Genomic DNA, 16,441 nt, shown 5'->3' on the forward strand with positions numbered 1-16,441 from the left:
CAAATGCTTACTTCCTTCCCTCTTACTCCCTCATTCATCCAACCTTTGGCTCCCTTAAGTTGAACATTTTCCAGTACTCTTACAAGTTTAAACACTGCATTTATTAAAAAAAAAAAAAAAAAAAAGAGGTAATTCTTATTGCTTAGACTCTTTATTAGCTAAATGAAGAGGCTCATACAGGTAGGGTACTTGTCGAAGCGGAGTATTTTACTTCATCTCGCAGTGCTAATCCTGTGAAGTTGTCCCGTCTAGCCGCATATTCCCCAACGTTGGCCAGCCCCGGCACCACACAGCAGCTCAGGGCACTGCGGTAGATGCTCATGTCATGGGCGTCATACCACTCGTCTGTCTTTTCATCATAGCATTCCACGTTAAAGGTGGTGGTAAAGCCGTTAAAGCCGCCCACCACAAACAAGAGGTCGTCTACCACCTCGATGCCAAAATTGCTACGAGGATTAAACATAGTGGGTATCGTGCGCCAAGTGTTAGCTACTGGGCTGTAGGCTTCCGCACTCCTAAGTCGATTTGCTCCGTCAAAGCCACCTACCTATGGACGGCAAGGGAAACATGGTTGACTGTGAGCCATTGCTTCTGTTCACCAAGGAAGAGGCCTTCAGGCCTTCTTGGCGGGGGGGGGGGGGGGGGGGGGGAGACCAGTGATTTCATACCTCCCGCTTTCCATTATTTTCCATGGAAAATAATGCTTTCCAAATGCTGGCCGATAATAGCGTAAACCAATTTGCGAACAAAAAATCCAGAGCTATCGTTTTTGTGTGGTACAAGATAAACTCACCGCATATACGTGTTCTCCGTAGGCAATTACGCCTATTCCACTCCTCCTGCTTCTCATGGGTGCTATGACTGTCCACTGATTGCTCTCAGTGTTGTACACTTCTGCTGTGAACAGGCACTCATTTCCATTAAAACCACCACATATGTAGACCTGTGTGACGAGGGGCCCATGGTTATTAAAATCGTTACCTCTGGGGAGCAGAAAGAAAGGGTGTACGCATGGTGGTGGCAAAAGGACCCCTCTGATACCAGTCCGTACACTCTGAGTATCTTTTTCCCACGTGTGCACGCGTGGCTTTTTTCGTTGAATGTTTATTTTGAGAGCGCGTGAGAGGGGAAGGGGCGGGGCGGGGGGGGAGAGCAGTGGACAGAGGATCTGAAGCGGGCTCTGCACTGACAAGAGAGCCCAATGTGGGGCCGGAACCCGTGAACCGTGAGATCATGACCATCGTGACCTGAGCCGAAGTTGGACGCTTAACCGACTGAGCCACCCAGGTGTCCCGCCCCGCATGTATTGCTTTTTAGTGAGTAAAACCTAAAAGGACAGTTACAAAGGGGCACTAGTTGCGGAGTCAGTACTGCAGCGTGGGTGCTGCCACATCTATTTTCCATCCACCCCCAAACAAGTACTTCTGGGCCTGGTCTGCCCCCTCCCAATTCTTACCTTCCCATAGAGCGTGGTGGCACTGGCGTCACTCCTCTGCTCGTGCATGGGGGCGATGAGCGTCCACTGGTTGGTCTCTGGTTCATAGCGCTCAGCAGTGTTGAGACGCACGTAGCCGTCAAATCCTCCCATGGCATAAATAAAATTGCTGAGGACTGTCACACTGACGTAACAACGACGGGAGTGCATCGGGGCCACCTGGTGCCACGTTTTCTTGACTGGGTCAAAACGCTTAACGCTATTGAAATAGTCTACACTGTCAAACCCCCCAATGATATAAACGTAACCTTTCAAATAGGCTGCCCCATGGTAGGCACGGGGACTCTCTTCCTCACAAGTGACATTCACCCATCTGTCTGCCCGAGCATCATATGCCTCAATGGCATTGGTGGGGCTCCCACCACTCCAGCCACCGATTGCAAATAGGATGGCGTAGGGCAGGCGGGGCCTGGTGAGTGGGTTGGTGAAGTCAGAATTGGAGGGTCCATTCATGTTTAGATCATACATGGCCTTTAGGGCATTAATGATGACTGGCTTGCATTCCTCACTGTCTTTGACGTAGTCGTTCATCTTAACATTGTTCATGAAGTACTCAGCATGCATTAGGGCCAGGCGAACCTGAGAAGGAAACACAGAAAGTCAGATGAGGTGAAGGAACCTGGAAAACCCATGTCCTTAACTCCCTGTTTACAGTCTGCCTTTGAATTTCAGCAGGGTCCTATTTTACTTTGTGTTTGTTTACTTGTGTTTACTTTGTGTTTACAGCTCACAATTTTAAATATTTGTTTTTCAGATGTGGTATACATTTGGATGCTGACGATGAGCTAGATAGAAGGTCACAGAGCTAGCCCCTTCCTTGGCCACTGGGCAGTACTATTAGACCATAAAAGGCTGTGGCAATTGTTCAGTCATTGAATATTTACGTTTCTCTGTATAAATAACACAAATTAGCCCCGGATGGCTACAATTGTGTATAACACTCGTGGTTTGGTGTCTAGTCCCACTTCTGCCTGGGGTTTGGGGAAACTCACAAGAAAAAAGGGTGAAAAGAAGGCCCTTTAGAATTCTTTTGAAGGCCTTGCCGTCTCTTTCCCCCACTACCAGGGAGAATTTTGGTCAAAGAATATAACAGAAGGAACTAGCAATGCCAAGAGCAAAGAAAATTGCACAATTCCGCAGAATAGTAGGAGATGGCCTTCTATGTAAGTGTGTGTAAATACGGCCCCGGAATCTGCCAAACATCTGAACGTGGCTCTTTGCACAGTCCCTCCGGGATAAATGAACCAAACATGAGCAAGTAAGCATCCCACAAAAAAATAACTAAACTTGACCTTGGGAAGCAAAACTGAAATATGCTGTTTCCTGTTTTGGGGGTCATGAGAAATCCATTTTAAAATGGCCTCAAATACAGCATCTTCTTGTTTGACGTTGAGCTCGTCTTTCTCAATGATATCCTTCAGTTCACTGACTGAGAGCTCTAAAAACTCGGCCGAGACTTTCACCATCTCCTCAAAGTTGTGCAGTATGAACATGTAGGCCTTCTGCCTCAGCTCGGGGCAGTAGTAGTAGTCTGTGAACTTGCAGATGCCGATACAGTTATCCAAACACAGCTCCGACTTGAGGAACTCACAGCAACCCCTAACAATACCCATGATGTTGAATTGGTCTGCAGCAGCCAGCAGTTTCTCCACATTGTCCGGCGTGATAGGGATGGTCCGGGTGTATGCATATTCAATAATTAGCTTCATCATGTCCGGGGAAATGCCAGGGATGTTGTATACCTTCTTTTCAGTGTTGTTCCAGCCACTTGTAAACAAAGCTCTGGAAAGAAGAAAGAAACTGGTAGCCACTGAAACATTTCTCTCCAGTTTCTCCCCCACCTTTGTTTGTTGAGAGTTTGGAAATTTCCCAGCTAGTGCACAGTGAGTATGCCGGAAACAAATTGGTGCGAAGAAGGGGAAGGGGAGGGTAGAGTGCGTGCTTTATACAGTGGGCAAGAGAACCTTGCCAAGAACTTTGACTTTGGTCACTCTTCTTCTCCTCATGGTAACTAAAACTTTCCCCCATTTTGTGGATGGAAAAGTTGGGCTCTAGACCTGGAAGTAAGACCTAGGTCTCTTCTATCCCAACTGAAGTCTACCTTCCTTCAGGAAATTAAACTTGAGCAGTAACGCTTTTTTAATGAGCACTGTTAAATTGACACATAACCCAGAATCTGATCACACCTCTTACTGCTATCTCCTGGGTCCAAGCCACCACCATCTCTCACCTAGATGATTGGGAGTAACCTCCTAACTGATCCCCCTGCTTCTGCCATTGATGCCTCTGGAGTTTACAGTTCTACCCCAACCTCCTTACGAGTTTATGTTCCTCTTCCACTCAGAACCTTCCACTGAGATCCCTTCTGGCTCAGAGTATTAGTATATAAAGCGCTTCTCAGGGAGCACAGAAGTCCTCTGAGATCGGGACCAGTAATACCTCTGGCCACTTCCTCCCACCTTCCCCCTTATTCCATTCCAGTCCCACTCGCCTTGCTTTCCTTGAATGCACCCAGAGGTGCTTCATTTTTGGTCCTTTGTGCATGCTGTTGCCTCTTCCTGGAAGACTCCCCCTCTGCAGACCTCATTTCTCACTCCCACATCCCCTTAAAGTCTTTGCTCAAATGTCATTTTGTCCGCAAAGAGATCATCCTATTTAAAATCACCACCCTCCTCTCCATACCTTCCTTTTTTCCCCCAGCACTTAATCTGCTTTGTGTTTTATTTATTGAACGCCTGTTCCTCCTACTAGAAGGTAAGCTTCATGAGAACAGAAATATTTCTCTCTTTATTCATCATTTCCAGTACCCAGAATAGTGCCCGTCACAAAATAAGCACTCAATAAATAATTATCGAATGAACAAATGACTACGATCCCAAAACTATGTATTGGGCTCCTACTGTATAGCTAGGTACTTTTTAAGTTGTTGAACAAGACAGAAGTCCCTACCCTAATAAATTTTTGCTTCCTTTTTCTAGGTGGTTTAAAGAAATATGGATCAGATTCTTCTCTAGAGGTCTACAAACCCTCTCTTTTTTTTGTACCGCCCATAAGCTAAGAATGTTTTTCACATTTTTAAATGGGGGGAACAGAATACAAAGATTCTGTGACACCTGGAAATTGTAATAAATTCAAATTTCTGTGTCCGTAAATAATTGTATTGGAACACAGCCATGCCCTTTCATTTAGTATTGTCTATGGCTGCCCTCCCACTCTAAAGGCAAAGTATAGTCATTGTGACAGAGGCCGTATGGCCTGCAAGCCTTAAAATATTCACTCCCCGGTCTTTTTGTAGACCCTGTTGTAGGTCTAGATGAATGAGCATTTTTAGCAACAGATGGGACACATTTATCATATGTTTATCGGAATTGATTACTCAAACATTTTCGGCTCATGAACAAAATAGCTCTGCCATTTCCTGGGTGACAGTGGTTGTGGCCTAAACTCCCTTTATCTTCTGGTAAATATTTCCTTGATGCTTTCCCGAATCCTCCTTCCCATCTCCTCAATCCTTGTTAATTCATCACCCTGTTTGAGATGGTCTCTACTGGGATAGGGGCACACGGGGCAGCTGAAGGGGCACTGTCCTCTAGGTTTAAGTAGGAAATCCAGTATGGTTGCCTTCCCAAAGGTATGCTAGGGTGAGAATCAAAGGGAAAAAAGCACCTGGCCCACCAATAGTCGGTTGGAATCCAGTTGAAAACCGGAGAGAAGAGGCCCCAGCCCCAGTTGTGTCTCTTCAGAAGAGACACAGGAAGACAAAGGAACCAGGCTACAGGAGCCCAGGGTTTTGACAGTGTCCCTCATGTAAGGTGACAGGTTGGGTGGGAAACATGAAATGAACCAAAATGTCTCAGAATAAGCCCAAGTACCCCTTCGGCTTAGTTTGGCAACCCTGTTATACCTAAAGTAGGAACTGCAGCTACAGAGGATGTTCTTGTGGGCATTGAACTCAAAGCCATTGACCTTGATGACCACGTCGCAGAGCTTGCCCTCCAGTCTAAGCTCGTTAAAGATCTCACAGGTCATCGCGCTCATCTTCCTCTCCATGTGAGGCTGGTGGAAACGTGTGGAGGCCGCCGCGCTCTCCATCTCCATGGCACCCTGGGACCAGCGGAGAGAGACTGCTCTCCTAGGGTGTCGGGAGGGTTGTGGGGGGCCCCTTTAGCCTGCTGTCGCTCCTTTTCCCTACTACATCTTTCATATAGGGCCCATCAGGCAGCCCAAGTTCCAGGATCCTGGGCTCGCAGTGAGCTCACTCTCAGGATTGTGCTCTCAGATTCTGGAACTCTCTCCTGTCCCTGTCTTCCTTCCTTCTCCCCTCCCCCACCATTCAGGCTGAAGGCCACCCCACACCTGCCGAGCCCTTGAATCCAGAACAGGACTGTGATCACCCACACCATATAAGAGTTTTTATTTATTCTAGTTCCTGTTGCCCACTTCAGTTGTCCAGTTCTGGATGAGTGTAGCATCAAGCTGCCCTCTTCCACTGCTGAGCACTTGTCTCCCCAGACCCTCAATTCCAGGAAACCAAGTCAGAGGAGGCAGAAGGGAGTAAAGCTGATTAGAGTTCACGCTGGCCCAGCTGTCCAGGGCCTTCCTGCCCTGCGGACTTGTGTCAGCCGCGCGTTTTCTTCTGTGATGAGGAGTGGGGCCGGTTAAGGACCTTCTGGATGTTTTCCAGAAATCGCTCTATGGCTCCTTCAGATCCGCTCCTTTCCTGCGGCTTTTTTGTCATGCAAACTTTAAGTCGGGAAACGACCTCTCCGGCCAGGGGTTTTGCTCTAGGCAGTGGTACCCGGTACCCCCAGCTCTTGGGACCCTCACCCGCCTCAACACAGAGCCCTCAGCCGGGGTGCTCCCCGGCGCGGGCGCCTCCCGCCCCCGGCCCCGCCTGCCGCCCGGCCCTCGGCCCGCGGTCCCTCGGCCACCGGCGGCCGGCGACGCCTGCGCAGTGCGGCGGCGGGGCGGTCGTTGTCCCGGCGCCGTCGTCCCGGCAGCGAGCGCCATGGCAGAGGAGGTGAGGCGGGAGGAAGCGTCCGGCGTGGGGCGTGGGGCGGGCCCCGACCCCCGGGGCGCTCCGAGGCCCCCAGCGGGCCGCCTGGGCCGCGCCGCGCCACCCCGGCCAGTAGGCGCCGCGGGCCAGGCCGAGCCCCTCCTCCGCTCCCCGCACCCCGCCCGGCCTCGCAGGCCTGTCGAGCCGGCCCCGGGCTCCCCCTGGGCCCAGCGCGGTGCGGGGGTCAGCGCTTCTCTCGGGTCTCGGGACAGGTGAGCACCCTGATGAAGGCCACGGTCCTGATGCGGCAGCCCGGGCGGGTGCAGGAGATCGTGGGCGCCCTCCGCAGGGGCGGGGGAGACCGCTTACAGGTACGGCCCGGGGGCGAGGTGGGGCGGCTGGGGAGGTGACCTGCCCAGGGGGCCTGCCGGCGCTGCGGCGGACACTGCATGCCCTCAGCCCCTAGAAATGGCCAGCGGCCTGGGGGGCAAGCAGGCTGCCCCGCCCGATTTGCCCTGGGTTAGAGCCCACCTGCCCGAAAACCTAGATTTCAAATTTGTCAGTCATGCCCTGTGGCTGCTTCCTCTAATTAGGTCGAAAGCACCCAGCACCAGGCCCTGAGGCCTTATTTCCACACTAGCCCGACCAAAGGGCTCCCCAGGAAGCTGCAGATATGGAGATGGGTCACCTTGGGAAGGACCCAGGGCATAGAGATGGCAAGGCAAGAGTCAGAGTCCTGTCAGCCTCCAGCAAGAGGCTGGGCCTCCTAGGGCTTAGCAGGCTACTACCTAGGATTAGTTCTCCCTTCCCCCCTCTGGCCTTTCCTAGCTCCTGCAGGGCTTTGCCCACTGGCTGGGCCCTGAGCTGTTTTGCCTTGCATAATCTTCCCCCACCAGACAGTGGAAGGAGCCTGTGTAGACAGCATCTCTCTTTTGCATTTTAGGTTATTTCTGATTTTGACATGACCTTGAGCAGGTTTGCATATAACGGAAAGCGATGCCCTTCTTCCTACAGTAAGTCACATACTAGCTTGCTTTGTGGGGCTTAACAAGATGGTGGCTCCTAAGTGGCAAATAAAAGGAGTTCTGTGTTTTTGCAGACATTCTGGATAACAGCAAGATCATCAGTGAGGAGTGCCGGAATGAGGTACGTCACCCCCCTTTGTTCAGAGACTGCTATCAGGTGCTACTGCAGATGGTTCTTGGTGGCTCAGGTGGACCTTGTGTCATACACTGGGGTAGTGTTTCCTTTATGTCCAACACATGTGATGATTGGTGGTTAGAATATGGATGTGATGCCTGTTGCTAGCTGTGGAGTTTACAAGGGACTTCAACATTTTCTATTTAATCCTCTCGCAACTCCGAGGGGTGGATAGAACCATTATTACCTCCATTTAACAGATGAGAAAACAGGGGCGCCTGGGTGGCTCAGTCGGTTAAGTGGCCGACGTCGGCTCAGGTCATGATCTCGCGGTCCGTGGGTTCGAACCCCGCGTCGGGCTCTGTGCTGACAGCTCAGAGCCTGGAGCCCGTTTCAGATTCTGTGTCTCCCTCTCTCTGACCCTCCCCCGTTCATGCTCTGTCTCTCTGTCTCAAAATGAATAAACGTTAAAAAAATTTTTTTGAAAACAGAGGCTTGGAAAGGAGAAGCATGTCATTCAAGGGTCATATGGCAAGACATGGAGAGCCTGGTTTTCCCATAGATCCGATTCTGTCCCAAACTCACTTGACTGCATTGTGCTATTTCTTTGATGATATAAAGAATAGAGCCGGGCCTGCTGTGCATTTCTCTGCTGAGCTCTTGCTGCCGAGTACCTCTGTCATTTAGCTTCATTTCATTAGGAAATTCACTAAGTTATATACTAAGTGGTCTTTCGGTCTGTCATATTGGTCAGCTTTTCCAATACTCCGTCATGATTGCTTGCTGTTAAGATAGGCAACAAATTCTAGATAACTCTTCCTTTTCTAAAACCTGTCTCTCTGAGATACACTTTTAGCTTTACATAAGTTCTCACACCAATTACCTTTAGCAAGTCACTTTTTGTGGCTCCTCATGTGTCTGATCTTATCAGCTTCCAGAAAGCTGTATCCACAAATAAGACAGCAGGTTTGGGTCCCCTCTCTAGGATAATGAGGCTAGGGAAAACTAAGATTCTGGGTGTTGATGAGCTCCTGAAAAAAGTCATAAAGCAAAGCTTATGGATGAAATCTTTTTTCTTTTTTAAAAATGCTATTCTTCTGTTGAATTCTCTTATGCTTTTAGAAGACTGTTCTCACACCCCCAAAAATGCACACATTGAGAACCTCAATACATTTCGGGAGCTTTCTCCCCTTGTCTGTGATCTTTGTACTTAACTCTCTTTTGGAACTGTGGTCAGGGACTCCACATTTGCTCTCATAATATTCTGAGATTGTGCCTGTATTAAAATTAAAATCCTTTACCCAATTGGTTCCCGTTTTTATTGGGTGCTGTTATTGACGGACTCTGTGTGACACATGGCTCCCGACATGGCCTCCCTAGCCAAAGTGCCTGGCCTGTGGAAGGAAATCTTAGTAAGAAGAAGTACATGTACCTACTCGCGAGGTGGTTCACCCGATGTTGGTGTTGTGTTGGTTATCCACTAACACGCTGGGTCCCAAACTTGACTTCTATGATTTTTCTACTTCCATTTCCATGATTTTTGCCATATCTTGGTGATTTTTACTACATATTTTACTTTAAATTGGCCTATTATTAAAAATCTGAATGCAGGGGCGCCTGGGTGGCGCAGTCGGTTAAGCGTCCGACTTCAGCCAGGTCACGATCTCGCGGTCTGTGAGTTCGAGCCCCGCGTCAGGCTCTGGGCTGATGGCTCAGAGCCTGGAGCCTGTTTCCGATTCTGTGTCTCCCTCTCTCTCTGCCCCTCCCCCGTTCATGCTCTGTCTCTCTCTGTCCCAAAAATAAATAAAAAACGTTGAAAAAAAAAAGTATTAAAAATCTGAATGCAGTTCACTTAGAAAAGAAACAACCTTTGTGAAAGCATGAGTTTGATGTGCTAGGGTGTTTTTTTTTTTTTCTTTTTTCCTTAATATGCACTAGAATGAATCTAAAACTACTAAAATGAAAACTGTTTATCCACGTACCCCCTAAAGTCACCTCGCCTCCCCCCTGAGAAAGTGTATCCCGTTTGGGGAAATATAGCATTAATCCCTTCTTACTGGTCAAACCCTGCTGACTGAGCTGGTGAGAACAACAAAATCCTAGTAAACTTCTCACCTGATGGCAAAAGGTCTTCGTTGATTCTTAGACCTCATGGGATGACCAGCTGTGCAGATCGGTCACTCCCTTACACAGAGTTGCGTCTTCTAGGTGATTCTTTTTCTCAGGCTAATCGGTGGGACTTTGCTGGGGAAAACTTGATGCAGACTAACGGCTTTTGTCTTCATTGGGATGTTCCAGCTCAAAGCGCTCCTTCACCACTATTACCCAATTGAGATTGACCCACACCGGACCGTCAAAGAGAAGTTACCTCATATGGTAGAATGGTAAGTGACGATGGTGTTGAGCCGCTCCTGGCCCTCATGGTAGACTGGTCCACCTATTAGAACAAACTGTCCAGCCACAGTGGGGCGACCTGTGGCCACTGCTAGAGTGGGGCCCCACTAAGAGTCTTTGGAATGAGGTAGAAGCCCCTTGGTTTGGGGGGCGGGGATAAGTGCTTTGGGAGATAACTCTCCTATTGGAACCAGTATTGCTGGATGGAGCCCCAGTTCCCCAGAACGTGGGGGTCACCGAGGGAGGGATTCAGAAGAGTTCTGACTTCAGCAGTTAGCTCACCCAACCCTTGTTCCTCTGGCTGTGGTGTGGCTTTCTTACCCTCTTCCTTTTAAGGACAGCCAGAGTCTTCAGGAAGTGGCGTGGTGGATGAGGCCTCCCTTAATCCTTCCAGAAGGGGACTTGGCCCTGAAAAGAGAAAGGACACTTTACTTACTTAGTGATTTGAATTTGGTCTTTGGTGGGGTGTCCGTTTCTAGGTGGACCAAAGCTCACGATCTCCTGTGCCAGCAGAAGATTCAGAAGTTTCAGATCGCCCAGGTGGTTAGAGAGTCCAATGCAATGCTGAGGTGAGCTTCTTGCTCTGGAAACCATTTGAAACTGGTTTGCTCACCAAAAAAAGAGTCTAGGAAGGAGTAGAGGGGAGTTAGTTGCTGGGGGAGCCAGAAGAGACATAGCACCATGAGTGGCTGTTGCAAAGAAGGTCTTGCTTTTCCTCTCGGGATACAGCTGAAGGATTTCCTGCCTTGGGTGCATCCTAGGAAGCTGTCTATTGCCAGTGGAAATATTATGAATATGACCAAGCCTTGCTCTCCTAGAACAAACAGCATCTAGCTCATTTTCTCCAATGGTAAAAAGACACTGGGGTCACCATGGTGGCTGGCGTTCTTAATCTAGACATGGGAGTTGGCTGGCCTGGGACGCTTGATCATTAGTGGCCTTCCCAGTGCAGCTCTCTCTGCTGGCATGTTTACTGGAGGAGGGGTGAGGGCACAGAGAGGGAAGAGCCTGCTCTCGAGGATTGGGTGTCCTAACTGGGGAGAGCCATGAAAAGCCAAGAGAGTAGAGACACATGCAGATCCAGTAAGTGCCTGGGTGGGGTTGGGGTGTTTCCTCAATGAAGCTGCCCCAGAGAGCTGCCTGGTTGTATTTTGCTGGAACAAAATAAGGCAGAAACAAACCAACCAACCAAAAGCCCATTTATATGAAGTTCAAGGATAGGCACAGCTAATCAGCAGTGATATGAAGGGAGAATGAGAGGGGATGGCGTTGGTTGGGAAGGGACACAAGGGAACCTTGATCTGGTTAGTAAGTACACGGCTGTATACATATGTAAATATTAGTTGAGTCGAACACTTAAGATTAGTGCACGTTAACCATTTACTATATGTATTTTATGCCGCAATCTAAAATGTTTTTAAAAAGAAAAAACTTAAAAATATATCACCCAAGGAGAAAAGAAAGAGTGGTGGAAGAGGCGGAATCCATTCATCTCTTTTCAGGGAGGGATACAAGACGTTCTTCAACACCCTCTACCAGAACAACATTCCCCTGTTCATCTTTTCTGCGGGCATTGGTGATATCCTGGAGGAGATTATCCGACAGATGAAAGTGTTCCACCCCAACATCCACATTGTGTCTAACTACATGGACTTTGATGAAGACGTGAGCCAGATCTTCTTTAGGCTGGGGATGGAGAGGGATGGGGACCGCCAGCCCTGGGGGCAGCACCCGCAACGTTAGCCCTGACCTGGGGAGGGAAGGGAGGGAAGGCATGCTGGCTTCTTGCTTCAGGCAGTTATTTCTTTCTTTATGCCAGCTAGAGACCGTTATTTCCTCTTTATTTTTGTTTTTGTTTATTTTTTAGAAAGAGAGCACGCGCATGTGCGTGCACAAGTCGGGAAGGGGCGGGGCGGGGGGGGGGGGCGCCGAAGCAGGCTCCAGGCCCTGAGCTGTCAGCACAGAGCCGGACGCGGGGCCCAAACCCACGAACCCGTGAGATCATGACCTGAGCTGAAGTTGGATGCTTAAGCCACTGAGCTATCCTGGCGCCCCCTAGAGACAGTTACTTCTGAAGGACCTACCTTTTGGTGTTTGGCTGACAGCTCTCTGCCCCGGGGTTCAGCCAGGCCCCATGTCACTGCCCTAGGTCCTATGCCATCTTAGGTACTCAAGGGCTTAGACTTTGACTTGTTTTCCTAGAGCCAGAGGTCAGCTGCTCCAACTCACTCTTGCTCTGACTTCTTCCCCTTAAAACCAATGGCTGGAATTTTCGTCCCTTAAACCTGTGGCGAGGACGTGGCCCGCAGCTGGGGTTAGCACACATGTAGCCTGAACAGCGCCTGTTTCATGGGTTTCATGCTTCCACCAGAGTAGGTGATCAATACTATTTGGTGGTCCTTGTTTGTTGGAATCAGGGGTAACAACTTCTTTTTTTGTAAAAGGCCAGGTAGTAAATATCTTGGGCTTTGTGGGGTGGACTTTATGATCTGTCACAACTGCACAATGTAAATTTACGCAATGTAAATTCACTCTGCTGTGAAAGAACAAGCAGCCACAGACAAGATGGAAACAAATGAGCCTGGCTGTATTCCAGTAAAACGTAATTTAGAAAAACAGGCCCAGTCTGGCCTATAGGACCCAGTTTCCCGACCCCTGGTTTAGACTACAGCGAGGTTTTGGCATTTCTGTGGCTCGCAGGATTCCCCTTTCTCTGCGACAGAGACAGTGGAACACTGGCTCTAGCTGGGTCCCTGTAGCCCTTCTGTCTGTCTCCTGATTATTTAGGGTTTCCTACAGGGATTCAAGGGCCAGCTCATACACACATACAACAAGAACAGCTCCGTTTGTGAGAACTCCGGGTACTTCCAGCAGCTTCAGGGCAAAACCAACATCCTCCTGCTGGGGGACTCCATGGGGGACCTCACTATGGCTGATGGGGTTCCTGGCGTGGAGAACATTCTCAAGATTGGCTTCTTAAATGACAAGGTGGGTATGGGACCAGACCCTATCTTAGTGGCTTGCTTCTTTTTCTTTTTAAATTTTCTTTTAAAGTTTATTTTGGGGGAGAGAGCGAGAGAGAGAGAGAGAGACAGTGCACACATGTGAGCCCCTGAGCGTGAGCAGGGGAGGGGCAGGGAGAGAATCCCAAGCAGGCTCCGCCGTGTCAGCACAGAGCCCAATGCAGGTCGATCTCAACCCAACCATGAGATCATGACCTGAGCCGAAATCAAGAATCAGATGCTAAACCAGCTGAGCCACACGGGCGCCCTGGCTTGTTCCTTTTTCAATCCCTGTTAACTAATGCCTAGCGAACACCTTCTGTGTGCTAGTCACTGTTAAGTATTAGAGGTACTAAGGTGAGCTACGAGCCATGTTCGCAGGAAAACAAAAGAGATACCCCGTGATGACAGCTGGGTTCGGCACATGGCATGACAGTGGGACTCAGAGACAGGGTCACTGGAGCCTGCACTTACTATTTGGTGCCACCATGTTCCAGGCGTTTTAGCCCATTTTAATCCCTACAGCAACTTTTTGAGGTAGAGACTAACATGCCTTGTTTTACAGATGGGGGAAACTGAGGCAAGGAGGTTCATCTGCCCACGGTGACATAGTTTAGGAACTGGTAGAGCTGATTAAAGTCCTCCTAAGTCATACCTGTAAGATATGATTGAAATAGGAGATGTCAGTATTCAGGAGGTGGGTTTGCAGTTCAGAGAACAAAAACACAAGGACAGACCAGAGGCTCACAGGGGGTGAAATGGTCAAAAGGGGGCACAGTATGGTGTCAGGGTCGAAGGCCACCAGTCCTCCCCTCAGCCAGCAGGGGCTGAAGACCTCCAGAGTGCTTGAGCCTTGGGAAAACTCAATCCAGATGGGTTAGAAGTACATCTGGTTTTTAAATTTCAATCCTTGTGCTGTCCTTTGGACATTGACCCAAGGGTCAATTATGGCACCCTGTACCCACTGCCATCCAAAGGACCGGTCCCTGTAACGTCGAGCTGCAGCTCGGATGCCCTCCCTCCCCTGCCCCGGGTGCCAGGGAGGCAGAGGCAGAAGTCAGGGCATTCTGGGGCCTCTCGATCTTCCCTTCCCCGGGGCAGGTGGCAGAGCGGCGGGAACGCTACATGGACTCCTATGACATCGTGCTGGAGAAGGACGAGACGCTGGACGTGGTCAACGGGCTCCTGCAGCACATCCTGCACCGCGGGGACTGGATAGAGATGCAGGGCTCCTGAGTGCAGGCCGGGGTCAGGCGCGGGGGGCTGCGGAGAGGTGGGAGCCTTGCCAAGAGGCCGTCCTGCCGAGGGCGCTGCTTCTCCCAGGGCGGGCAGTGAACAGTCCAGGGTGGTGCGGCTGGGGAGCCCGTGCCCCTCCCTCCCCCTCCCAGCGCCCAGGCTCCAGGCTCCGGGAAGCCCTGCCCGGCGGTGGGAGGGCCCACCAGGTGAACAGGGGACCTGCAGGGTGTTACCACTCTAACTAGGGACCATCTAGCCCAGGGGTTCTTTTTTCCCCAAATTTTTAAACACGGAAAGCTGTTCTTCAAACAAATCTAATGTGTGAAACAGATCTAAATAAAAAAAAGGGAAAAAAAGCCAGCTGTTCTGATTCAGGGGGTGCAGGGCAGAGCCCGTACCTGTTGGTTTTGGAGGAGCAGGAATCTCCAAGAAGCCACTAGGGCTCTATGGCACAGAATTTCAAAACCACCGAATTCACAGGCACCTGGCTGGCTCAGGCAGTGGAGCGTGTGCCTCTTGATCTCGGGGTTATGAGTTCGAATCCCACGCTGGCTGTAGAGATCACTTAAAAAAATAAAATATTAAAACAACAACAACAACACTGAATTCACCCACAAGACCCTCTGAACATGAAACGTGCTTGGGGGTCAGGGTGGGCAGGCGGGGTTGGAAGGGTGTGTTTCTGACCTGGAATGGTTTGACTTTAGGCTGAGGTATCCATTAAACTTGAAATCCCACTGGGATTGGTGGGATCTGGCCAATCCTATCTGCTGAGTTCCCTCTTTATGGATCCTCAGAGGGATCCAGGACCACCAAGATGGGTGACTTAATTAAGGGGAGTCAAGACCGGGACCTGAAGGGAGAAGATGCTCTGTGACAGGTGGGAGTGATTTCTGCTCTGACATCTTGCATCATTAGGCTTCCTTCAGAGCTCCTGTCCCGTGTCCCTTCCCTGTTGACTTGGATGGTCAAGGACTAACTGAATTCTCTAGGGTACCTTTTGAAGAGAAAATGTAAAGCAGCCAGTTTCACCCGGCATTTTTTTAGCCTGTCCTCTGAGAGATTCACCCCCTCATCCTGCTGCAGAGGATGCTGGCTGTGGGACACTTGCGTTTACCTGCAGGTGCGAAGGGAGAGGTAGTGCTTGCTGTAGGTGCGTGCCATTTAATCCTCCACAAGGTCCCTGAAAGCAGGCATGCTTCTCATTTCCGGGTGGCTTCAAGAAGACCAGAAACTTGCCCAAACTCCATAGCTAGGAGCTAGAGCCAGGATTTGAGTGTTCCTGACCCAAGCCATACTGTTTCTTCTGCATCGTGCCTTCAAACGGGCTTCAGTTCAGGGCTGGCCTGTTAGCTTCTGGGAAGGGGGCGGTTACCATGCAAGGCCAGATCTGTAGCCACCGTCAGATCCGGAGGTGCCTTCTGGATGCTTTGGGTCCGGGAGTGTCTATTACTGGCCATGGGAAAAGTCATGTGTCTCAGGGTGCTGGATAAGAAACAGGTGCTTGGGGCGCCTGGGTGGCGCAGTCGGTTGAGCGTCCGACTTCAGCCAGGTCACGATCTCGCGGTCCGTGAGTTCAAGCCCCGCGTCAGGCTCTGGGCTGATGGCTCAGAGCCTGGAGCCTGTTTCCGATTCTGTGTCTCCCTCTCTCTCTGCCCCTCCCCCGTTCATGCTCTGTCTCTCTCTGTCCCAAAAATAAATAAACGTTGAAAAAAAAAAAAAAAAAGAAACAGGTGCTTGTGGGGATAGGTCGGTCCAGGGAGTCCAGCACCAACTTTTTCTCTCCCAAGCTTCCCCTGCTCCCCCGTCCTCTCTTGGCTCAGGTCATTTTTGTTGCACTGGCCAGAGTCCAGCCAGGCAGGTGAGGGGCAGATGGCCTGCAGACTGCAACTCTGTTACGTTTCCTTTAGGCAGGAGGGTGGATCCGGCAGGTGGGAAAGGCTGGCCGCCAGGAGCAAGGAGAGGTGGGGATAGCTGAGTACTGGAACCAGTTTACATGGAAGAGAGGATTCTGACCTGTGCGGTTTGATCTAACCCCTGAGTCATGTTTGAGGTCAGGGACCGCCTCTTTGTTCAGCTGGGATGGTTAGGAGACCCGGATCATCTCTCCACACCTTCCTGGCAGGCCCCTTTGTAGATGCCCACTCTGCACCCTCCCTCCGGCAGACTGGGGGTCCC

At 50.2% G+C, this 16,441-nt stretch overlaps 2 protein-coding genes across 3 annotated transcripts; one reads left to right on the forward strand and one right to left on the reverse strand.

Annotated features, from left to right (window-relative positions):
* Positions 1 to 132: 132 nt before the first annotated feature.
* On the reverse strand, positions 133 to 5,777 carry KLHL10 (kelch like family member 10). The gene is made up of 5 exons (XM_047845436.1): positions 5,400 to 5,777; positions 2,788 to 3,277; positions 1,457 to 2,074; positions 794 to 943; positions 133 to 547 (listed from the first exon to the last, which is right to left on the reverse strand). Exons 1-5 carry the CDS (start codon positions 5,591 to 5,593, stop codon positions 173 to 175), a joined length of 1,827 nt encoding a protein of 608 aa, XP_047701392.1. The 5' UTR covers positions 5,594 to 5,777; the 3' UTR covers positions 133 to 172.
* Positions 5,778 to 6,431: 654 nt separating this feature from the next.
* On the forward strand, positions 6,432 to 14,862 carry NT5C3B (5'-nucleotidase, cytosolic IIIB). 2 transcript variants are annotated; one of them, XM_047845439.1, is made up of 9 exons: positions 6,432 to 6,515; positions 6,764 to 6,862; positions 7,435 to 7,504; positions 7,591 to 7,637; positions 9,930 to 10,015; positions 10,505 to 10,594; positions 11,528 to 11,690; positions 12,813 to 13,013; positions 14,129 to 14,862. In XM_047845439.1, the coding sequence occupies exons 1-9, from the start codon at positions 6,504 to 6,506 to the stop codon at positions 14,261 to 14,263; spliced, it is 903 nt and encodes a 300-aa protein (XP_047701395.1). In that variant the 5' UTR covers positions 6,432 to 6,503; the 3' UTR covers positions 14,264 to 14,862. The 2 variants fall into 2 exon arrangements, with proteins under 2 accessions (XP_047701395.1, XP_047701394.1); XM_047845438.1 differs by having other exon boundaries at positions 6,446 to 6,515; positions 12,825 to 13,013.
* The last annotated feature ends 1,579 nt before the right edge of the window (positions 14,863 to 16,441 follow it).

This window comes from Prionailurus viverrinus, unplaced genomic scaffold (assembly GCF_022837055.1).
Source record: "Prionailurus viverrinus isolate Anna unplaced genomic scaffold, UM_Priviv_1.0 scaffold_35, whole genome shotgun sequence".
Classification (NCBI taxonomy): Eukaryota; Metazoa; Chordata; class Mammalia; order Carnivora; family Felidae; genus Prionailurus; species Prionailurus viverrinus.